We start from the raw sequence: 24,097 nt of genomic DNA on the forward strand, positions 1-24,097 counted from the left end.
ATGGATGGAAATCTATGATTTTCATTATTATTATTTATAAAGAGACTCTAATTAGACATATGTAACCCGGTGTGTTTTTTTATCAGTAATTTGAATTATGCAAAAAACTACAGGTAACTTAAACTAAACACATGTGCGTTTGTTTCATACATTTCTTCAAATATGGTAGTCTTGATAGATAATGTATCTCCTACCATAGAAATTCGAAATTTTATCAATAAATTAAATAAGATTCACTCGATTGACCAAGCCATGGGCTATGCGTTATGTTTTATATTGACTTTATCGATAAAATTTCGAATTCCTGTGCTCCTTGCAGTACATAACTTGCGCAACGGCGGATCCAGAAATTTTCGAAGGGGGGGGGGGGGGTCAACAAAATGTTTATCTTTTCGCGTCCCCATCGGCGGGGGTTGGGGTTGAAGACCCTCAAAACGACAACAATCAAAATTAGGATCTTTTGTTCACAATGTTTGAAGGTAGCAACTCCTCTAAATAGATCCACCCCTGCTGTGCGCATAGTCAGACGATTGCACATGCATCTAGTGTTTAGGCCTAGTATCGTAACTAAAGATATAGTAAAAATGACATCATGTAAATTTTTAAACAATGTTCGATAGGCTTACCTGTTATTCTAATAATCAAACTATCTTCTAACTTCTTTATTCACACGTGTGTAGGTCTACCATTCAGTGTGGCGAGAGGTGTAATGTTACAGCCGCCAAAATTGCTGCTGCTGATTGGATGAAATGTGATGCTAAACATTTTCGTAAATCATTTAAAACAAAATAATCAAAAGGGAAATAAATAGATATATATTAATATATATATACAGTTTAATATTTCGGCATCTTTGTATTTACAATTACATTTTTAATGACTTGATATAAGCCAAGTACAGATGCGAAAATATCATCACATTATAAAATTGGCGGACTATACGATTCTTTTCATCCCGCGCTGCCAGAGCTCTCAGAATCTCAAAGTATTACCACGATGTTTTCCGATTATGAAAATGCCTCCCTAGTTGACTCGGAGGAAAGTTACCATCCAGATGAAGAGTACAGTGACGACTCTTCCCTGAAGGATTCAGACGTACCAAGTACCTCGAAGAGCTCCAGACATCCAATATAAAGAACAAACACTCCAAGAAGAAATCCTCATCTTGTGTTTTCACCTCAACACCAAAAACCTCCACCAGACACAGACCTAGCAGTTCGGTAAATACATGTACTTAGATCTATGTAATGTTTATCCATATTTCCTCCCGCTCAATGGGGGGGGGGGAGGGGAGGGGGGGGGGGGGCATGAAGAGAAGCGCCAGACCAATAATCTTACATAATGTTAAAGTCGGCCCCTAAAAATATTATAGTGGGAAGAGTGGTCCAGTAACGGGTAATAATCCTCCTAAGTTTTTAAAGAATTAGAATGAAAATATTCAACGTTATTGTACATACAATGTACCTACACAATTTTATAATTTGGCATCAATATTACCTTTAACTGTTTAAGGTAGCTCCACCCTTCTCTGGAAAAATTGTATTAATTTCCACTAATATATGGTGCATTCAGTTAACTGTTTAATTACATGTACATGTATACATATCAAAACCAGAAAATATTACATTTTCATTAAACAGCATCATAAAAATACATGAAAACTGTATAAATGACAAAATTATACTGTCAATAGTTTAGAAAAACCTTCTTTATAAATATACTTAATTGAACACTCCGGTGGTAGTCCCTAACTAACCATATTGGGTGCCCACTCTCTTGGCCCCTTTGGCCTTTTAGCTGATAGAGAACACATACTGAGCTTTTCTATATTTATTAGAATAACCAGACATATTTCATAACATGAAACGATTGAACTAAAATGGACATAGTGCACACAGGGTGAATTGGCAGCTACGGCCGCATGTTACATGTACATGTACAAAGTAAAAAATTGCAGGTCTAAAGGGATATCCGGAGTACCGACCATAGGTATTAGGGCAAACCGGTGGCCTCGTGTGAGCACGAGAGCCGACGTCCCAGACTGCGACATCAAGGGACCGAAAACGGGCCCGCCCGATCTGCTTTACCCTGTTCCACCAAATAGCCCCCCGGTGAGTCATACCAGTACCTCCCCCTGGTATTCCGGAACTGGGGTCTCCCCTCCCAGTTAAGGAGGTGGAGAGGACACCAAGACTGCAGTCCTGGGTGCCCCAATTAACTTGAATCAAAACTTTTTCACGTGAGCCACTATACACAGCTTTCTACTTCATATGAGCCAGTACTTGCTCATATGAGCCACATTAGTCCCTCTGTCTTTGTATGACAGATGGGCAGGGAACAACAGGCCAGATCGGACGGACACATTCTTGTATTATATCCCCCCAGACCTGCCACAGACATCGATATGATATACCTCCAATAACCATGAAAAACCACTACCCCCCCCCCCTAAAATGCCAGACCCAGTTAAACAGGTTGAGGGTAACAATTGCCTAGTTGATTGATGAATATGTGAAAAGCTGCCCTGATGTTGTTTAGGAAAATGTCGTTGCCCATATCCGAAAGGTGTGTTCCATCAAATCTAAATAAGCACACGTTTCTTGCTGAGATGTTGTGATGGTTAATGACCAACCAACCCCAAATCTAACACGAACTTAAGAATTCTTTTGTTAACCTTTACACGTTTTTTGTTAATCTTACCACCTAGTTTGCCAGGAACCCCATGCCAGTATAGGCGGGGCAAGATGGAGGACCATACTAATGTAGTTTGTGGGATTAGGGCATTATATCTGAGAAATGAACACTTTATTTCCTCTACCAACTTTTTGCCAGTTAGGCCTGGGGTGACCAAGTCGTTTGAACCTAGATGTATCACCATGAATCTAGGTGCAGGATACTTCCTCAGGAGGTCCATCACCAAGGGGTCCAATTGTTGCCACTGCATCCCCCGTCTTCCATGCCAATGAATGTGGGCTGGTAAGTCAAGGTTTTTTCCGCCTGTGCGGTTTGATGTCGACTGACCTGCCCAAAATGGGATTGAAGACCCGAGGATCCATATTGAACAATCTGAAATATCTTTGGTTTGGTTACTTATTTGTTATGTATTGATGGTAGGGGTGTCATTACTTAAATTGTGTGTCCTGTAGTGGTCCGAGGGCTGCGAAGTCGCATTACATGCGGATGTATTTCTGAAAGGCTAAAGACTTCCATCTCCCAAATGTTTGTATTTGCTGGTCGGAAAAACCCTGTAGAGCCAAGTCAGTGGCCCGACCGATTCGAAAACTATGGGTACCAAAATGACCTGGTGTACTGATATCCTGAATTGCTTTCTGCAGTACTGCATTAAATTGGAATCTAGTCAAAGGCATAGCATTACTGTGGATGAACAGACAGTGAGTGTCTGAGGTGTGTGGCCTTATTGCTAGGAAATTGCGAATACTGTGGACTGGGCATGCGATCGAGTGGGGCTGACTCCGAATGAATATAGTGGTTTTTTTGCCCGTTTGGTCGGTTTTGGAATGAGGTATAGTGAATGTGACATGTTTGCTTTCCTCCCCCAGAGTAACATGTTGAAATTGAATGCAATGAGAATATCGGCTATTGCAGGAGTTTGCCAGAGTGAATTCGCCTACTCGGAGTAAACCAAAATAGGCCAGTGAGAAGGCGCTAGCAAAGAGTGTAGATTCGAAAGAAGATGTGCACACAAAAGGTAGATACGCTAGCAATTTTTCTAGAATGGGTAGGGTAATCGGGTACCGAGTATCTGGGGCTGTGTTGCCACGTGCCAACCCTTGTAGAGCTTTTGCGACTAAGAAGGAGGCAGTTGGATCTGATACCTGCCTTACTTTATGAAAATATGCCAATGCGCGTATGTATAACTGAACTGTATTTGGGGACATATGTTGTAACGACAAATATGCGATAAAGTTTAAAATTATATCTAAGGGTAACGGCCAGGAAATGGCAATGCCAAAAATCTGGGCAAATGCATGGAATTTCTTCAGTGCAGAATTGTAAGCTTTGTTGGAGTTATCAGACAGGGCGTTGTTGATGAGGCGTTGTGATTCTACCTTTAGATATCCCATATTTGGTTGGGTAGCTGGGTTGGCCACTGGTCGGCGTGGGGGGCGAGATGTCGAAATCTTCTCCACTGCGAACGAGAAATACTATCTGCTATAACGTTGCGTTTGGAGGGTATGTATTGCGCCTGGATTGTAATATTGTGCTGTAGTGTGATGAGAACCAATTTTCGAACAATTTTCATGACCCTGTGAGATTTTGAAGTAGAGGAATTGATAACCTGGACTACAGCAGAATTATCTATGTGGAAAAGAATACGTTTGTTAGCCAATTGTGGCGACCATAGCACGATTGCTACATATACCGGGAAAAGCTCAAGGAATGTCATGTCCCTAACTATGTCCGAAAGACTCCAGCTGTGCGGCCAGCTTGCATGAGCCCAGCTACCTGCAAAGTAAATGCCAAACCCCCCTTTTGTTCCCCCAGCGCTATCTGTGTATAATTGCAAGTACGAATCCGATGTCAATGTCGGAGAGGAAATGACCGAAATGCCGTTGAAGTTTGCTAGGAATTGTTCCCATACTCTAAGGTCTTCCTTGATGGAAGAATTGATTCTGATCTTATGGTGTGTTTTGGTAGTGCCCATAGTAGCATCAATTAAACGTCTGCAGAAGGCTCTCCCTGGTGCTACCGTTTTACATGCAAAATTTAGCAGCCCAATGAGTGACTGAAAAGATTTAAGAGTAGCATTTTTACTGTGAAGGAAGACATGAATGCGCTGTTTGAGCAAAAGTAGCTTGTCCTGTGGGAGTCGCATGATCATATTCACTGTGTCTAGCTCTATACCTAAGAAAATAAGGATTGTAGTTGGGTTTGTAGTTTTTTCGAGAGCAATGGGTACACCTATATCTTGGCAAATGTGTTTGAATTCTGAGAGAGTAGCCTGACACTTGTTTGAATTTGCGGAGCCCATGAACAGGAAGTCATCAAGATAGTGTAAAATGGATGGATTGCGTGTCCTATTTTGGACTATCCAATGTAATGCCGAAGCAAATCTTTCCCAGGTTGCACAGCTGACTGATGCCCCAAATGGTAGCATTTTATCGTAATAGTATTTGTTCTGAAACTTGAAACCTAAAAGTTCGAAATCTGAGGGAGCAACAGGTATTAGACGAAATGCCGATTTAATGTCGGATTTGGCCAAGTAGGTTCCAGGGCCCAAGAAGGATATGATGGCAGCGGCATCGTCAATGGATGCATAATGAACAGAACAAACTGCTGGGTCAATGAAATCATTAATAGAGTCATACTCGGGGAAGGATAGGTGGTGTATTAACCGAAAATCCCCATCCTTTTTGGGTACTAAGCCTAAAGGTGAAACTTGTAGCGAGTGGAAGGGGGGTGAATCGAAAGGCCCCCCGACTCGCTGGAGCAGTACTTCTTTCTGAATTTTTTGTTGAGCTAGTTGAGGATTTAGTACTATGCTTTTTAGATTATTGGAATCCCTTGGGCGCCTTGGCCCTTGATAATGTAAACTAAAACCAGATTGAAAGCCTCTAATGAGAAAAGGTTGATCACGATAATTGTGTAGGTAATGGGCAAGTTGGTCGACATTGATGGGGGTTTTCCCAAGTGTATACAACGATTGGTAATTATTTTGTTGCCCGGCACTTTGATGCTGGATGATCTCCACCACACCCTTTGCATCTGTGGCTGAACCTACAATTTGGTGCAAACTTACAATTTATACCAGCGTTAAACAACTTGCAAAATAAGGTGTTGACCTGTGTTTTATATTGGGGATAATTGCCGGGAGACTCGCGATGCATGTTCGGGGCCGCGGAGTTTTTTCCCGAGGGTTGTGAAGGATGAGTACCGTTTGTGATATACAAGAGCCATAGCTCGGAGTTAATGATTCCCCACGAAGACTGTGGGTCAGCTTGTTTTCTCAAGCGAAACTGCTCTTCATAGCGGAACCACCCCGATGACCTGGACGCGGCCAGTCTGATATCTCGCATATATTTAAGTAACTCTTGGGCTCTGGTTCTGTATTTTTCTAGCATGATACTGGTGAAAATAATGAAAGCCGATGACCATTTTTCAATTGACAGAAAGGAATTATGTTTAGGCTTGACGAGGCACATGACACCATTTCGGATTTCGATTTGGCCCTGAGTTTCAAGATGGCCGTCCAGTTCCCGCGTTGACCTAAGCAGTAAGGAAATGTCGATAAATTTTCCCTCCCAAATTTGATTTTTGAGTTTTTCCGGGACATGAAAGCTGACAGGATCGAAATAGCTATTGATTACCGAGGGTTGATACTCCGCGACTGAGAAATTGGGTCCCGCCAAGTCGACAGCCGGCGGGAAAATGTCAATGGGGGGAATAAGACATTGATGGTTTACGTCAAACTCACCTGACGGATTAGCCTGCAAGTCCTGAATGGCATGAGTGTCGTCAGTCTCTGATTGTGTGGTTCCCCCCGCTGCATTTACAACAGCGGATGCCGTAGGTATGGGCCTCGAGGAGTCGGTGGCCACGCTGTTTGGCCTACGTCTTCTCCCACGTCCCCGGGCTGGGGACACGAATTGACGGTTTCTTTCCGCCTCTGAAAGTCTTGTCACCCTGGTTCGCACGGGTGGCATGATGATGGCAAATAAGGATTGAGAAGTAGTCGATAATATAGATTACACTTCGTCTAGCGAAAATTCGTGACTTGTCTGCTTGTAGACGGAAACGGAAGAGGCAAGTATTGGTCCGTTTGGTTAAGTCGTACTTGGTGTGCGTTATACGAATACGTCGTACCACGGTAAAACCACCAAGGTGATAACACAAAAGTAATATAAGCAAAAGAACTTCGGTCAATTAAGCTGGATTATTTGACATTGAATTCAAATAATCTTCATTAAATTGATATAAATACATTGTGGATCAGGGAAGTCAATAGATATTAACACAGGAGTTATTGGCCCTGACAACACTTTTTTTTAGAAATAGATAATTTATTGATAAATTATAGAAAATATTAACTTTTTGGAGCTACCTTAAATACTTTTGCCTTTATGTTGCTAGGTTTCTATTGGAGGGAGATGTATCCCCCCTCCTTAGCCTGGATTTGCAAAATTCAGGATTTTTAATATGCATTGCATACTAAGTGATTCATATTTAATTATATCCTCCAGCTTCCAAGAATGTCGTCCTTTGAGATGGATACATCATACCAGACTGGACAAAAATCAAAACTCTCCCCAGGTGAAGAGGTATGTTGAAATATGAATTAGAAAATAATCCACTTTTTCCCCATCCAGATTGTGAAAAACTAAATATTCTGTTAATATTATACAATTCATTTAATTGTTAGGAATTTTAGGAAACATTTGATTAGCGCAGAACTCTCAGTCAATGAGAGTAAGTGATACTCTAGGTAAATGAAATCAGAAGGTTGATTTGCTCCCTCTGTCACTTCTTAATTACAAACATCCTTTTGAACAAGATTTTGATAAATAATAACATGCATGTAATACAAGGGGAACCAACATTTTATTTAACTGGAATCATAACAATATATGTTATTATGTGAGGTGGTCAGACCGGGGTTCGATTGCTGATGGCTAGATACCCCAATTGGTAGAGCATCTGACTAGAGATACAGAGGGTCTAGGTTTAAATACCGGCCTGGTCTGTTGCATTTCTCCCATTCTGTTGCATATTAATAGTGAACTGTAATTACCTTCATCTGGTAAATGAACTGTCCTTTAGACTTTTTGTTCAGGATGACTTAACAGACTTTGTTTTCAGAATAAAAGTACACCAATTGCAATGCCTAGTACAAAATGAGACTGAACCTTGTTTGTTTACAAATATTTCAAGGACAAAGTCCATAGAAAGGTTTTATATAGTGAATGAGGAAATTCTATCCGTACAATAATGTGCATATTCTTTGAATTCTTTTTTATTATTATTATAGGCTATTATGCAGTATTTAATCAAACTGGATAAGAAAATGGACAAACTTCAAGATGACTTAAAATCGATGAGGGAAGAACTTGCAGTCAATAAAACAGGAACTAGGAGAGAGGAACAACAGAAACTTTATGTTCCTCCAAAAATTAGAGTATGTATTATGAATTCATACAATAACTGTGTTAATTATGAATTTTTGTAATTCCATGATAATTTAGCCATCAGAAAAGGGTAAATTCATTATCAACTACTTCAAAGTTGTTCTTTTCCCATGCATTATTTCCTTATTACCCCCTTGAAAACTGAGTTTTGGTAGGACTTGAATGATATCACAGAATTAGGTCAAATGGTGCAGAAAGGTGAAATCTCAACTTGGAAATTCAACTCAAAATCCTCAGATTACTGTGCTAGTAATCTACCAGGAAGCAATTTATATCCTCATTATTGACTGATTTGTCAGCATCTTCAATATGCTAAACAATTTGTTGTTTTGTCTCATGATTCAGAAACACCAAACTATTCCTCACTGTATAATATAATATTCTTTATTATGTAGACAGCTGTTCATGATGCATACAAACAGCTTGTGGACGAGGATGGTGCTGTCAGATGGCAAACTAAGCTTGAAGACAATAAACTAAAGTATGTAATTTTAATTCAATTTGATTAATTTTCCAATTCAGGTACTTGTAGAGCTCCACCCTCTTGTGACTTATGAGCATATAATGGTTTGAAATGAAAAAGCTATTAAATTCCACTAAGATATAGTTTAGTTTGATAAATAACCAAAAGAAAATGCGTTTGTTGTCATCTTTTAAAGACAGAAATGGAGGTACATGTCAACATCGGAAAATGGCACATTTTCTTTAAACAGAATAATGAAAATAAAACTTGATAAAATGACAATTTTTTAATGTTAACCATTTCAAAACACTGCTGCTTAGCCTTTATAAATATGTATCAATTGATTGTGGATATCGGGGGGGGGGGGGGTCATATAAATATAGATATGCAGTAGGCAAAATATCAGCATAGGAGTTATTGCCCTTTACAACATTTTCTATTGTAGATAATTAATTTTATGGAAAATATAAAATTTCTATAAACAATATATTTCTATCATGCAAGGAGTTCAATTTGATGTAGATGTTGGAAAAGTCTATGACGTCACACGAGGAAGGACTTTAAATATAAGATTATTGAGAAAACTTGTACTATTTTACATGTAAGACCAAATAAAATTGTATTTATGGTTCTCAGGCCAGCGCGCATCCATTCAGAGGTTGCCAATGTTATCGATTTTTCAATAAAATAAAAAGTTGGAAATGCGCTTACGTATCTTAGGGGGGGGGGGGTGCGCGGGAGGAATCTGAATTTCACATTTTGCGTTCGGAATTCTCTTTACACATTAATGTGTTTTGAAGTTTCATTTCGTTTGTTGTTTTTCATTCAAGTAACAAACACATACTGACTGGTAAATGTTTGTTAAGACCTGAAAATTCCATCAACTCAGCGGTCCACTTGACCAGTGAATTTTTTTTATTTCAAAAACTTTGTTTAATAAGCTTGAAATTATACCTTTGAGACATTGCAATATTCATCTAGTTTTTCCAATTTTAGAGCATCTTCTGAAGTCTATAAAGCAGTTTGTAAAAGGGCTCTATCCTGAAGTCCAGGAAGGATTATTACAAAGTAAGTTATATTTAATTTACTGAATGCATTAGCATACTGCCTTCCTAACTTAAATCAACTGGGATGCTCTGTACGTACATGACCTGTTTTTAATTAAAACAATTTAATGACTTATTATGAGATGGATCACCATTTGTTATCTTCACTTTTTCAGTCTGAAGGATGATTGTTAAAAAGTAAACAAGAACAACTGCAACTTTAAAAGAAAGAAAAAAGAAATTTAAAACTCTGAATGAGCAATATGTTGAGTAATGTGTGTGCAATATAAAGTACAAGAATGACCAAAACTCAATCAATATTGTGTCATTGATCCTTCTTGTGCTTTATATTGACCTCACATTCTCTTGATAGATCTGACACCATTGGAGCAAGAATGTTTTTGGTATATAAATCCTTTAAGATAGATATATAGACACATAAATGTGTATGTTCTATTCTTGTAGCTGTAATTGCCAGATATTTCGAATCAATGGCACAGAGAGAACATAAAGAAAAAACAGGCAAAGTGGAGCAGCACAAAACCAAAATGCTCCACTACAGCAGGAGGAAGAGGGTACGAATTTACATAGTAGTAGTCTTGTGAATTTTCAAGAATCTTTAATGATATGCATGTTTAAGGTGGCTCATTACACCCAGAAATGTTTTCTTAAATCAGTACGAATTGATTTAATCATAAAAGATATGGTGATATATAATAAGTATATATACCAAAAAGGCAGAAAATATGCAAATTTGGATAAAAATATGATTTTCAAAACAATTATTTCAACGTAGTGTCATAAAGAGTATAAGCTTTAGTGTAGTGAGCTACCTTAAGAAATGAAAAGGCAATGTTGTTTATATATAATCCTGATTATGTTGTTCAGATATTCCTGATTATGTTGTTTAGATATTCCTAATTATGTTTGCAGAAATTGCAGTGGAGAAAGTCCATGGTGGAAAAAAAAACTGGGTGGGATGAGGCAAAGAAGAGACGTGTCGGTGATGCTCTGGTGCTGTCATATATGTCATCAGAGGATGAGCACAACACCGACGATGAAAGTTTTTTAAAAACCAAACCTCTTCGTTGGAGATAAGAGGAATATGTGAAAATATTGGATGATCTTGATTGCAAATATGACAGGTCTATGTCTAAGCGTTCGCGCAGACAAATGATGAAGCGAATTAAAGGTGACATTCCCTCAGCAAGGCAGAAACCGGCCCAAATTGAACCGGGGCATGAATGGGTGTTTGCTCATTGAAGCAATAATAGCTGCCATTTTAGTGTCAAAAGGTTTTGTAAAACTTTTTATTTCTTCATTGAAAATTTGAAATTTTTCAAAACTATTTTAAAATATAACGCCTGAAGATTATGAAATGAAAGCGCTTGCGTTAAAATTTTAACTTTGTGTACTGTTTATTTTATTTCTTTTAATATTTTATACCGGACACTGATTTAAAAAAAAAAAACAATTTGGATATACATGTTTATATATGTGTGTGTGTGTATGACTGTTTATATGTGTGGATGTGTTACTTTGTAAATAAAAACGCTACATGTCATATGGCTACCATAAATATCAATTGTGTTTTAAGATTTGTTGTGTTGTTTTCCAACTGAAGGTACATTGAATTGTAAAGCAATTTTTAGGTTTATATACAAATGAATGTGAAACCCCGTGTATTTCGGTTGAGATGTATTGCTATTGCATGCTATGGACTAGATTTGGATCTTCACGTCAAATTACATGTAATGCTACCTTAGCACCTCGTATAAATGAAATAAAATGAGTGGATTATACGTAAAATTCCACATAAAATTGTAAACTTGGGAGTATAACCAGATTAATTATCATGAAAAACTGAAATAAAATGAGTGGATTATACGTGAAATTTCACATAAAATCGTAAACTTGGAGTATAACCAGATTAATCGTCATGGAAAACTGAAATAAAATGAGTGGATTATACGTGAAATTTTACATAAAATCGTAAACTTGGAGTATAACCAGATTAATTGTCATGAAAAACTGAAATAAAATGAGTGGATTATACGTGAAATTTCACATAAAATCGTAAACTTGGAGTATAACCAGATTAATTGTCATGAAAAACTGAAATAAAATGAGTGGATTATACGTGAAATTTCACATAAAATCGTAAACTTGGAGTATAACCAGATTAATCGTCATGAAAAACTGAAATAAAATGAGTGGATTATATGTGAAATTTCACATAAAATCGTAAACTTGGAGTATAACCAGATTAATTGTCATGAAAAACTGAAATAAAATGAGTGGATTATATGTGAAATTTCACATAAAATCGTAAACTTGGAGTATAACCAGATTAATTGTCATGAAAAACTGAAATAAAATGAGTGGATTATACGTGAAATTCCACATAAAATCGTAAACTTGGAGTATAACCAGATTAATCGTCATGAAAAACTGAAATAAAATGAGTGGATTATACGTGAAATTTCACATAAAATCGTAAACTTGAAGTATAAAACGATTGTTTATGTGATATATAATTGACATAAAATTGAAGTATAATTTTCATTAAATTTTGGAGTTTACAAAAAATGTTATCCCTAAGGAAATTCCAATTAAATATCAAGTATAATGTTGTATTAAATCTGTATTATACGTTTAAATTTGACATTTAATTGGGTAATAACTGGAATATAATTTTGAATTAAATGCAAATTTTCATGCAGTGCTAATTTTCCTTAAAGTCGTGAGTATCATATGAAAGTGGTGAAATTTATTATTAAGTGCTTCAAACGCAGAAAAATACGTCTTAGAAGTGAAGGAGGGCTATAAAATTACATATTTTGAATCATCTACCTATTATCTATCAGAATCTGTTAAAATGTGAAAATGGGTAAAATTGTCATAAGGGCCCTTTTGTCATGGGCGCAATCATATTGTTTAACGTCCCTCTCGAGAATATGTCACTGAATATGGAGGCGTCACCATTGTTGGTGAAGGGCTGCAAAATTTAGGCCTATGTTCGGCGCTTGCCACACCTGCAGTGACACGAGACCTCGGATTTTGCGGTGTCATCCGAAGGACTGCCCCATTATGACAACCAAGGGCTACTGAGCACCTATTCCAATCCGGATCCCCACGAGAAGTGCTGAATTGAAGAATACGTGTAGTGAACTAATCTTTGCCCCCCACACCCACCCACCCCCTCCTCCTACGATTTGTAAGATAATGAGATTTGGACAGAAGTACTTTATTGCTTCTCAAAATTTTTAATGTAAGTGCGAAGTGAACCCCGGCTGACCCTTCCCCTACTTTAAAAAACAATGCTACGTGCCGGTATATCACAATATCAAGAAGGAATTATTAAACTTGGAGTTTCATGCAACTAATTGAGAGACTTTTAGTACTTTACAATTGAATTTTTTATGTCCAAACCCAAACATTTAATTTAAAAAAAAAAATCTAATTGAATTCAAATATGAACACCGATGTCACTCTTGTAAGTTTCCACTACATTGTAAATACATTTTTATGTTCCCCAAACAAAGTTTGGGAACATATTGTTTTTACTCTGTTTCTTATTATTATTATTATGTTCCCCAAACAAAGTTTGGGAACATATTGTTTTTACTCTGTTTCTTATTATTATTATTATGTTCCCCAAACAAAGTTTGGGAACATATTGTTTTTACTCTGTTTCTTATTATTTTTTTTTTCCCCCGCTTTTTTTGTTCAGGCGATTTCTCGGAAACCCTTTATCTGATTATTATGAAACTTTCAGTGTAGATACATTGCATTAAGACCTAAAAAAGTTTTTTTTTTTCTTCAAATTTTTGATATGTACCTCCGTTTACGAGTTATTGCCCTTTAATTGAATTTCGGGGGGGGGTGTCTTTTGTCCAGCAGAAATCTCAGGAACTACAAATGATATCAGCAAGAAAATTGGAGAAAATGTAGGTAAGGTATTGTAGTTGTGCAGGAAGTTAAAATTATTGGCTAAACTTTTTAACTTCAGAAGCTATGTGATGGCAAATTTTGAGAATTTTTTTCCCATAGAATTTTGTTGCTTTTTGTGTAATATCTTTTAAGCTGGTATTAATTTGGTAAGACATATAGAACAAAAGTTGTGTGTAATTACAAGAGCTTTCGAATGAAATCAAGAAAAAGGGGCTGGCCCCTATATTTAGGGGTCAGCAGCTCATAAACGTGTTTTTTTAATACTTAAAAATGTTGACATATATTGAAAAAGTTTGAATGAAATAATCTTTAGGATATTAAATCTTGTCATTTGGTATGATAAGAAACAAGCTTTGTGCTATATTTATTTCTATTTCATAAAAGAAATGTGTGAGAATCGTACAGGAACAAGTTGTCTGTACAAGCCCGCCAAGCTGTTTCGGGGCCTCATACTTGTGTAGTGCTTAGATAGTTGATTTAGATACATTGTTTTGATTCGACTTCTCTTTTTTAATTTATTTAAATAATTAACAAACTGCAATGTTTTTACACGATGAACTGTTAAACATCATGTATGTATGTATGTTATCAGTGCAGAGCAAGTCTTTACGGGGCCTCCTGGATGTAAACATTCACGAGAGGCATTGTGGGAAGGCCAGAGAATGGCGAAATCAAATTGTGATGTGTACATTTTATCACCGTATGTAGACATGTATATTCATTGTACAGCTACGAGCACATGAACTGCCCTCGATTACGCATTTGGAGCATTAGTCAATACTAACGAAGGATATATTGTTGTCTGAATCGTTTACCATGTTTCGACTACGAGAAAATTCTGACGGTCATATTTGCAATGGATTGATAAACACATAAAGATACAGTGTAGATATATTTATAAACTGCCCCCAGTGATATTGTAACTAGTAAGGAAAAGTTAATGGTGACACTTTAATGTGTGATGGAATTGGACGTTGCTAAAAAGGTTAGAACGTTTTACTTATCTAAAATCCACACAGACAGAGAGGGTGGTATTAAAATGTCAGTATTTTGCGTACACGCACACTGATTTTTATTTAATGTCGATACTGTGTTCATAAGCTTTCTAATGACATTCTCAAATTCCCCATGATTTAGCTTTTACATTATAAATACTTGTAATTTTACTATTTTTTAAAAAGTTTGTTTTTAGTGGGAGAGTTGTATTTGTTTATTAAAATTCCCTCGTGAAATTTTCATTCATGGACTCCACCAATGCTATTAGGAGAGTGCAAATTTAGATTTATTCTCTGCTGTCCTAGGTTCACTGAAAGGGGAGATCTTTTTTGCGTGACATGAGACCTTGTTTATATGCTCGGTCTTCATTCACTCAATGACAAAATTCATTCGCATTATAAGGAGTAGTCCGAAATATCTGACGTTTTCCAGGCTTTTTCCCGATTTTGATATTTAATGTGCAATTTATTTAGATAATTAACAAAATGCAATGTTTTTACACTGTAGCAGGTCTGGCGTTCGTATAGTCTGTACTTCGCGTTGTGTTTGTTTTTAATTTATTTTGATAGTGGCGACTCCGAAACGACCCAACTACACTATGATTTTAAACTTGAAATAGATTCAAATAGAAATGAAAATAAGATAAATAACACTTTACGAATTTATTACCAGTATGAATGTGACAAATACACACTCCTAAAGCCTAGAACTTAGCCTAGAAACTATCAAGAAATCTCCCAACCCAAAGGTAATATAATAATTTAGTAAGTAAAAAGGGGCAAAGTAGACGTAAAAAACGTAATTCCAAAACAGGAATAATGGAAGGAGAAGAGTAGCTAGCAAGGCCAGCTGTCTCGCTTCGACGAATAATAAGCTGCATGGCTTTATATAGCAAATTAGACAACAGAAAGTAGAAACTGTCATTAAAGTGATTGGCTAAAAGATAAAGTGGGCGTGGTCAAATACAACGGGTGAATAATTTACATCGTGATCGAAATCCAGAAGTAAAAGTAAAACCCAAACTACCACAACACGATGAAATGTTAAACATCATGTATGTATGTATGTTATCTCGGACTATGTAAGGAGTCCCTTATTTCATGACTCTTGAAAGATACTGTCTAACCACTTTACCACTTTTGAATGAAGATAAAAGAATTTGTTACAAATCCTTATTAATCTTTTGTCTGTCATTCTTTAAACAAAATATGCAAAAGTTCAACAATACACAGGCTAGAATACTATAAATATTGTTTATGTTGAATGGTTACTAAGTCGCTTTGTCCCAAAACGGAAATGCCCCATGCACAAACTTTCCAAAAAAATTTTCAGGGGCAACCAAGTTCATGTAGTATTACCCCCCCCCCCCTCCCCCAATTTTATTCATAAGTGCCCATAATACATATTCTGAGCACTCCAAATCTGTGATACCTCTGACTCTAACCCCGCACATGTCACAATATAAAAGCAGGGGTTAGAGTTAGAGGTATGTTCAGGGTTCGAAATTAACTTTTTCAAGCACTAGTCCGTACGGACTAGTCACTATTGATGTTCACTAGTCCGCAAAGCATTTCACTAGTCCGTCCAGTATATCAAAAAATGATCTTCATTTTAATCAAACTAAACACATCACAGTTGCAAACAATTCGATTTCTGACACCTACAGAAGAAAAAGAGACCACCATATTTTATTTCGTATTCAAGATCTTCAAAAGCATACAATATTAACCTCCGAGTTAATCCTTTGATAAACGTCCATAAGTGCGTTCGAGATCGACGTTCCTGTTGTTTTGGTGTTCAGACCTTAGAGTCACAGGAGTTCGAAATTTTATCAAGAAAGTCAATAAAATTCACTCGATTGACCAAGTCATGAGCTATAGTGTTATGAACTACTGTGTTAGAGTCGCGAATGACGAGAACAAGTGCGCACAAACGTACATGTTCTCAGACCACACTACTTGCAATTCTTGCACCTAGAACATGTTCTCGTGATGTGTACTCGGCGTTCGGAATCGGCAGGAATTTGACAATGTGTGCACGTTCGAAGAACGGCGGTCTCAAACGCACTCCATGTGTTTGGAAGATCAGACTGTCATAGTCAGGCAAACACCTGACCATGCAGGTAATCAACCATAAGTTCAAACATCTAAGAGACTCAGACAAATCTTGCTAAAATCTTTACCAATTCAAAATTGATTTCCGGATTTTCACTAGTCCGTACGGACTAGTGCTATAGAGAGTTCACTAGTCCGACATGTTTTCTACTAGTCTCGGACTTACGGACATGAGTTAATTTCGAACCCTGTATGTTGGATTAGAGCACCCCAAAACTTAAACAAGCATATTCTGGAATGAATACATGAGTTGCAAACATTTGTTTACAAAATTATATCATATGGATAAATATGTTTGTCAAGAGAAATTTTTTTAACCTTGGTATAGTGTTGAGTCATAATGTGATGAAGTTAATTTTCATTTTAGTTAGTTTTTGTGGTGTTGTCTGTAAATAGTTGTTTATGCTTGTAAGGTGTTTCCGTAGTGTGAGTGTTGGTTGATAAGGCTATTTTTAGCATACCGGTTTGGTCAGTCAGAGTAGCGGCTGTTTGTCAAGCGTGCGGCCACGTTTTCATGCTGTCCAGCAGGGGTCTTTTCTTGGCAAATTCCAGAAGTTAGTCTGGGTAATGGGTAGCCAGAGAGATAAACATTTTACTGTGAGGGCATAGGTTTTCTCCAGCCGGTAAGCTATTTTTGTGTGAAATATTTGCGAGGTTTCGGGTTAATTTTCTCGTGTATTGTGTTTTAAAATTTTGTTGTTAACCAAGTCACTTTGTGTATAGGTTTTAGGTTAAGTTATTGCTATTTCAGTGCAGAGGGGATTTAAGAAGCTATCTGGGCCATATCAGGCAGTACTCTAAGCGTTTCAGTAGGTGCTCGGCGTGGGAATCAAAACACGTGAGACCGCACTGTACATGGGTGTTCCACGTGGTGGACTTGGCAATTATTTTGTGGGCCTAGTGTTGCCATTAGTGTAGTCAGCGTTATACCCAGTATCGTTGTTCAGTGAGAGACCTGTGAGTCCGGGACTGGAAGCGGAGGGGCTATTCGCGCTGTATGGAAGCCTGGTTGTGCCAAGTGTGACGTGGCGTTAAATTTAATTGTGCTGAGTAGCCAAACTTTCATATTGAGTTTCAGTAAATTAAACATTTTATCAAAAAGGAATTTGAGAAATTTGTACAAAACGTAATTTACTACTGCTTAACCTTTTCTGTAGTTAGCGGAATTAGCTACTATTTGAACCATTATGTAATACATTTATTACCAGTTATATTTTCAGCCTGGAATGACATATTTGTTGTATTAACTATTGGATTGTCTTGACAGTTATACGTTATATTGATTGTCAATATTGCCAGGTTTATTATACCAATTTATATTTTCTTTCTCGGTGAGAGAGTATGGGTGTGTGAATGTGAAAGTGTGATTTCTTTGTTTTTCAAACATCTCTATATTTCTTATCTTATTGCAAAATAAATTTTCTTTTTATTTATTCTACGATTTATCATTTTCTCTATTGCCTACACAAAATCCAAAAGAACTTCATTACACATAAAGTTTAATGTTTAAAAAAAGGTGACCATAATTGCCCCAAAAAAAAGTTTTCTAAGCCATTATTACCTTTCTCAAATGTCATAAATATTGAAATATTTTATCTTTGATGATTTATAAGCTAGCCTCTAGAGTTAAATTATTCTCTCAGTCATAAATGCACACTTCATGCTGCCAAAGTTTACAATTAATATACACTTAAAGGTCTTACACAAGGAAATAGCCAATCAAAATGATTTAGTCAATTGTAGTTCTATATGTAATGGTTTGGGCCGTGGATATCGGCCTGGATAGCTCAGTCAGTAGAGCACCTGACTAGTGATGCAGGGGTCCCGGGTTCGATTTCCGGTCCTGCCATACATTTTCTCATTTCCTGTTACAGATTTGGTGCCGTTGACCACCCCTGGACTTGGAGGTGAAAGTCCTCCCAGGGACAAATAAGAACTTGGGTTGCATCTTCGAGGGCGAAGACAATTTAAGGAGGGAGGAATGTAATGGTTCTGGCCGTGGATATCGGCCTGGGTAGCTCAGTCGGTAGAGCACCTGACTAGTGATGCAGGGGTCCCGGGTTCGATTCCCGGTCCAGCCATACATTTTCTCCTTTCCTGTTACATATATATATAGAGACAATTTCTTTTCCTTTTTTTCTTTTTTGGCATCCTATTTTAGGCCTACAGTATTAATTTTGGGCTCATTTACTAGGAATGTTATAACTTTATTGGAATTGTCCCACTGAATTAAAGGGAACTCTTTTTTCAGGTGCGCATGATGCAACTTCTGGATGGTGTGTAGTCTGTTTGTCAACATGTGAAACCCACGTGTATTTTGAGGTAGGTGTGTTTACTGTCAATTTTCTCTCTTAAATGCCGCATAAGGCGTCTTTTTTCTGATCTCAAATTTTTGCCCAAGAATTAATCTTTATTTTCTCTTTCATTAATTATCTTAATTTAATTAAAGCTATATAGTAACATATAGTGAAATTATTTCCTTGTGTGAGACCTTAAGAGTAACAGGTAACGTTCATTTTGACTGCAATTTCTCTGATTTCAGGAGTAGCCTCCCCTGTTAAAGATCAATAATGGTGGATAAACAATGCAGGATGCTGTCATGTCATCAACAGAGAGTTTTGACACCCGTATACCCGTATTTCTACCAATCACCTCTGTAACCTTTGTTGTGTTCATCAGACAGGTAAGAAATACATGATAATTATTTTAAATAACTTTATTAAAATGAATAATAAAAGATAGAACAAATTAACTTGTACAAACTTCCTCGTATAAGAAAATGTCACATTTTACAATACGATTATACATCATTTATACATATCCTCATAGACGCAGTTGAATAGAAACAGTGCATGATAAAACATAACATTTATTACATGCAACACAATTTACAGAATATGTATTAAATACAAATTTCATACATTTAAATTACATACACAAATGATACACATCATCAATGCCCCCGCCCTTTTTTTCACACTTACAACTTCCTTTTTAATTTTGGATCTGTTAGTGATTTATTGTAAGTGTCTTTTGATTTTTTATCTTAGAGCTGATATCTCTTAAATCTGTAGTATTTTCGTTGATATTTATATTTTAAAAGTTTTTGTTTCATTTTAAAGTAATTTTGCCTATTTTGTTGTTGTTTTAGATGATGGACCACTCTACTTCCTTTTACAACAGGTACCCCTACAGATTCACAAAGTTCCAATGTTGATTTTCCATGACCCCCATTCAGTGAGTGCACAACTTTATGTATTCTACTTTCAAAATTTCTACTACTTGTAATACATTTTGGATTTGATTTTTAATATGCCCTAATCACAGATTCAGATTTTTTTGTAGAAGTATGATATTTAATTTTATCAAGATTATTTGGTCCTAAAGTCAAATTTATACAGTCTTTTAATAAACATTTGTCTACTTCTGTCATGTTTAATTCAAAGTCACTAGGCAACACTGAAGATTTTCACTTCTTGCTTTTCAGTCCGCGACAGGAAAAGGAATGAAGTTGACAGGATTTCCCGCACTGTCCTTGGTAGCAGCTTATGATAGAACGGACAGCAGTAGACATAGCCCGCTTCATCAAAGGTAAGTCTCCGGAGTAGTGTTTGTAGCAATTCTCGTACTCTGTCCTACTTCGAAGCTTCAGATCTAAGGCAAATCTCTGCATGTATTCTTTTATGACTTTGGATCTTCCGGGAAACATGTGACTGCTGAACAGTGCCTTAGCTGTCTGTTTTCTTTGAGAGTCAAAGAAATGACGCAAGTCTTTAAGGTTTTCGATGACATGTTCTTGTTTTTCAGATGCCCCGGATGCAGCGGCACTATCCCCATCACTGGTATAATGGGAAATGTCTAGTGGACGGTCATCACCCTGCCTGCCTTATTTTCTTCATGCTGGTTTTATTCACATCTGTGATAATTTTTCCCACTTTGTTGCAGGTCTGCTGCATGTTGGTAGCTGATGCTGGTTCAATATTTGCGCCAAGAAGCATACCACGCATACCCTCTGTAGTAAGGCTGGTACCCATGTGACCGACAGCCATAGCCACATTTAGCTGTGCAGCTCTGCGTCCCCTTCTGGATCTCCCCACCTCTTCATACAGCTTTTCACGGCGACTTGTATAGTGGCACTTCTTACATCGGATGGAAAGGATCCATGCCAAGCCTCGTTTTTCCTCCCCATGCTGGTTCCAGTCCAGTGAACCATTACAGTCTGGAAACTTCTGTGAGTGTTCTTTAAATGCATTATTCCACAATTTAGCAGTCTTCTCTTGGTGAAGTACTTTGTATGGTTTTGAGTTTGGGTCATCTGACACAGCGTCCATGTTGGAGTCTACAGGCTGGACTTCACTTGGTCTGGGTCGCAAAATCTTCATTTCACTGCTTCGGCTCTCAGCATCGGTAACTGCAAACATTCCATTCTTCTGTGGCCATACAACATCCTGAAACTCTTCTTTACTTAGCCTTCTTATGGGTACTAGAGATTGGACTGGGCTGGTGGTCCCTGTACTATGCTGACCCTTGTTGTGAGGAATACTTCCTTTTTTGAATTGATGTTGATGCAACCACTTTGGTCCCTTCTTTGGCATGATTATTATTTAACTGTACACTTGCAGACCTTTTCTAAGAATATGCTATTGTGTTGTGGTGTGCATGTTTATGTATTGTAAATTTTTATCTTGTTTATTTATTTTAGAGCTGCCTGGTCTTCTAAGAGAAACTCCATTCTTTGATGACTGATGGAAAAGCCTCATCACTCCCTACTGCTAAAGAACCACTTATCTTAATCACCAGCCATTTATCAGTGATCACTGTTATCAAAGCTCCATGGTACGTCATTGAAGTCTTTCTTAGCACCATTTTTTCCAGTCCCTGACTTTGTTTAGAATTAAGATTGACAATTTTTTGCTAATTACTTCCTTATAAGTCAGTAAACTTCCTGTTTCTTAGTTAATTAGGGCTTGTTAATTAGAGTTGAAAAAACTTTTATGCAGATGGACACAAACTCCAACATCTCAGCTTGCATATCATTCCAAATTTTTTCCTAAATAATTCACTAAGATTTTTTTCTGTTTTGAAAATGATATACTGGAGATCAATTTGACCAGAAATTTTAGCCTAAAATTCTGCAATCTGTTTGGAAGAGTTATCTCCTATTTTTCATCCCTTAGGGTCAAAAATAGATTTTGATGCACTAGTATATGAGAGATAAATAACTAATAGACATTTTTCTGCAAATTTCATTTAATTTCATTAACTTTTAGTCATCTTAAAGGTCTTACGCAAGGAAATAGCCAATCAAAATGAACTTAGTCAATTGTAGTTCTATATATAGAGAGCATTTCTGTTCTTTTTTTCTTTTTTCGGCATCCTATTTTAGGCCTACTGTATTAATTTTGGGCTCATTTACTAGGAATACTATAACTTTATTGGAATTGTCCCACTGAATTAAAGGGAATTCTTTTTTCAGGTGCGCATGATGCAACTTTCTGGATGTTTGTCAACATGTGAAACCCACATGTATTTTGAGGTAGGTGTGTTTACTGTCAATTTTCTCTCTTAAATGTCGCATAAGGCGTCTTTTTTCTGATCTCAAATTTTTGCCCAATCATTAATTTTTATTTTCTCTTTCATTAATTATCTACTGAGAGTCTAGTTACTTAATTAATTTAATTAAAGCTATATAGTAACATATAGTGAAATTATTTCCTTAAACATGTTAAACAAACTTTCCCTTGACAGTCGTGTCGGAAAGCAAAATCCATTTTGATTAGTTTAACAAAATTGTTGTCAGGATTCATAATTAGTCAGTTCTTTAAACATGTTAAAAGTAAATATTATACTGTGCTAGTTATGTGCATTCATTTTTTGAAATGATGAAAAAATTCTACATATACCCCAAAGCATTACTTGAATTTCATTACTGTTTTTAACAGCTTGTACTAAATATCTAAGTGAAATACATGTACTTTTACATAAAAAAAAATAGTGAATGGCTCTGAACACATGGTTTATAATTTATTTATCTATTAAAATCAAGAATTTTCATATTTGTTTTAGGTGCGACAGTATGTCTCCAGGTTAAGTGATTGTGTAGATTGATTCCCAGCATAACGATGATTTGCCAAAAGAGCATATGAATAGAAAATTGGTGATGCTTAAAAATATCAGCAGAATACAGAAATTAAGAGACACCGATGGACAAAAACCCTCTATCTAATATAATTTACATATTAGGCCTATACAACTAGAACATGTAACAAGTGAAATTTAAATGTATGCATATATTTACTGTAAATGTATTATATTCAGCGTGTACGATATTTGGCGGAAATTGATTTTTGAACAAGTTAGCGTGAATTTGATTTAGCGAATTCCTTTTTGTTTTTTTATTTATGTGTAGAGTGTAAGACATTTAGCATTGTATTTGAATGAGCGGGAAGTTGCTTTCCGCCAAAGGCGCTAAAAAGAATACACAACCAAATGTAATACGTTTACAGTATTAGAGCTGTTTTAATGTATACAATTGTGTATACATGGTTGCTTGTTTGTTGACTCAGTGTATAGAACATGTACTACTATAATGTACATCTTTCATGTGTTATTTCAATGTGATGTTGAATCACATTTAAAATACAGCAAAGCTTTTACAGCTGAATCCTGTTGTTTTTTTTTAATTATGTACAGTTTTGATTCCCAACAGATCAAAAAATAAACATAGAGAATTCTTCATTTCCTGTTATAATTATCTGAAATTTTTAAAGCTCACAGAAAGATTATTACATTGTGATTTTTAAACGCCCGTCTTAAGACGGGACGTATCATGGTATGGCGTTCATGTCCGTCCGTCTGTCTGTCCGTCCGTCTGTTAGCTTTTTCGTGTCCGACCCATAACTTAAATACTACAAGGCCTAGAATCATCAAACTTTGTCTGTAGATACATCTTGGGTAGAAGGTGTGTCGCACATTAAAACCAGGTCACTGTGGCTTTTCATTAAGAAGATGTCCGTCCGTCTGCTAGCTTTTTCGTGTCCGACCCGTAACTTAAATACTACAAGGCCTAGAATCATCAAACTTTGTCTGTAGATACATCTTGGGTAGAAGGTGTGTCGCACATTAAAACCAGGTCACTGTGACTTTTCATTAAGAAGATATCCGTCTGTCCGTCCGTCTGTTAGCTTTTTCGTGTCCGACCCGTAACTTAAATACTACAAGGCCTAGAATCATCAAACTTTGTCTGTAGATACATCTTGGGTAGAAGGTGTGTCGCACATTAAAACCAGGTCACTGTGACTTTTCATTAAGAAGATATCCGCCTGTCCGTCCGTCTGTTAGCTTTTTCGTGTCCGACCCGTAACTTAAATACTACAAGGC

At 36.7% G+C, this 24,097-nt stretch overlaps 2 protein-coding genes and 1 long non-coding RNA gene across 3 annotated transcripts; all 3 read left to right on the forward strand.

The window, feature by feature from the left end:
- Nucleotides 1-7,148: 7,148 nt before the first annotated feature.
- On the forward strand, nucleotides 7,149-8,676 carry LOC130047583 (uncharacterized). Its single transcript, XM_056142908.1, has 4 exons — nucleotides 7,149-7,280; nucleotides 7,988-8,134; nucleotides 8,540-8,625; nucleotides 8,667-8,676. The coding sequence occupies exons 1-4, from the start codon at nucleotides 7,212-7,214 to the stop codon at nucleotides 8,674-8,676; spliced, it is 312 nt and encodes a 103-aa protein (XP_055998883.1). The 5' UTR covers nucleotides 7,149-7,211.
- Nucleotides 8,677-8,778: 102 nt separating this feature from the next.
- LOC130047584 (uncharacterized) lies at nucleotides 8,779-11,228 on the forward strand. The gene is made up of 3 exons (XM_056142909.1): nucleotides 8,779-8,815; nucleotides 10,119-10,228; nucleotides 10,587-11,228. The coding sequence occupies exons 1-3, from the start codon at nucleotides 8,779-8,781 to the stop codon at nucleotides 10,749-10,751; spliced, it is 312 nt and encodes a 103-aa protein (XP_055998884.1). The 3' UTR covers nucleotides 10,752-11,228.
- A 6,095-nt stretch (nucleotides 11,229-17,323) lies between these two features.
- Nucleotides 17,324-23,455, forward strand: LOC130047700 (uncharacterized). Its single transcript, XR_008796521.1, has 8 exons — nucleotides 17,324-19,039; nucleotides 19,260-19,400; nucleotides 19,869-19,900; nucleotides 20,205-20,308; nucleotides 20,663-20,948; nucleotides 21,420-21,553; nucleotides 22,194-22,253; nucleotides 22,784-23,455. It is a non-coding gene; the product is annotated as an uncharacterized LOC130047700 (long non-coding RNA).
- Nucleotides 23,456-24,097: the final 642 nt, after the last annotated feature.

Source organism: Ostrea edulis, chromosome 7, assembly GCF_947568905.1.
Source record: "Ostrea edulis chromosome 7, xbOstEdul1.1, whole genome shotgun sequence".
NCBI classification, from domain to species: Eukaryota; Metazoa; Mollusca; class Bivalvia; order Ostreida; family Ostreidae; genus Ostrea; species Ostrea edulis.

Excerpts from the sequence above, each read along its gene's own strand:
- LOC130047583 (XM_056142908.1), top strand. The coding sequence starts at position 7,212 with ATGTCGTCCTTTGAGATGGATACATCATACCAGACTGGACAAAAATCA. Across the intron at positions 7,281-7,987 it reads AACTCTCCCCAGGTGAAGAG|GCTATTATGCAGTATTTAAT; the intron begins GTATGTTGAAAT and ends TTATTATTATAG. Across the intron at positions 8,135-8,539 it reads ATGTTCCTCCAAAAATTAGA|ACAGCTGTTCATGATGCATA; the intron begins GTATGTATTATG and ends TTTATTATGTAG.
- LOC130047584 (XM_056142909.1), top strand. The coding sequence starts at position 8,779 with ATGCGTTTGTTGTCATCTTTTAAAGACAGAAATGGAG. Across the intron at positions 8,816-10,118 it reads TTTTAAAGACAGAAATGGAG|CTGTAATTGCCAGATATTTC; the intron begins GTACATGTCAAC and ends CTATTCTTGTAG. Across the intron at positions 10,229-10,586 it reads ACTACAGCAGGAGGAAGAGG|AAATTGCAGTGGAGAAAGTC; the intron begins GTACGAATTTAC and ends TTATGTTTGCAG.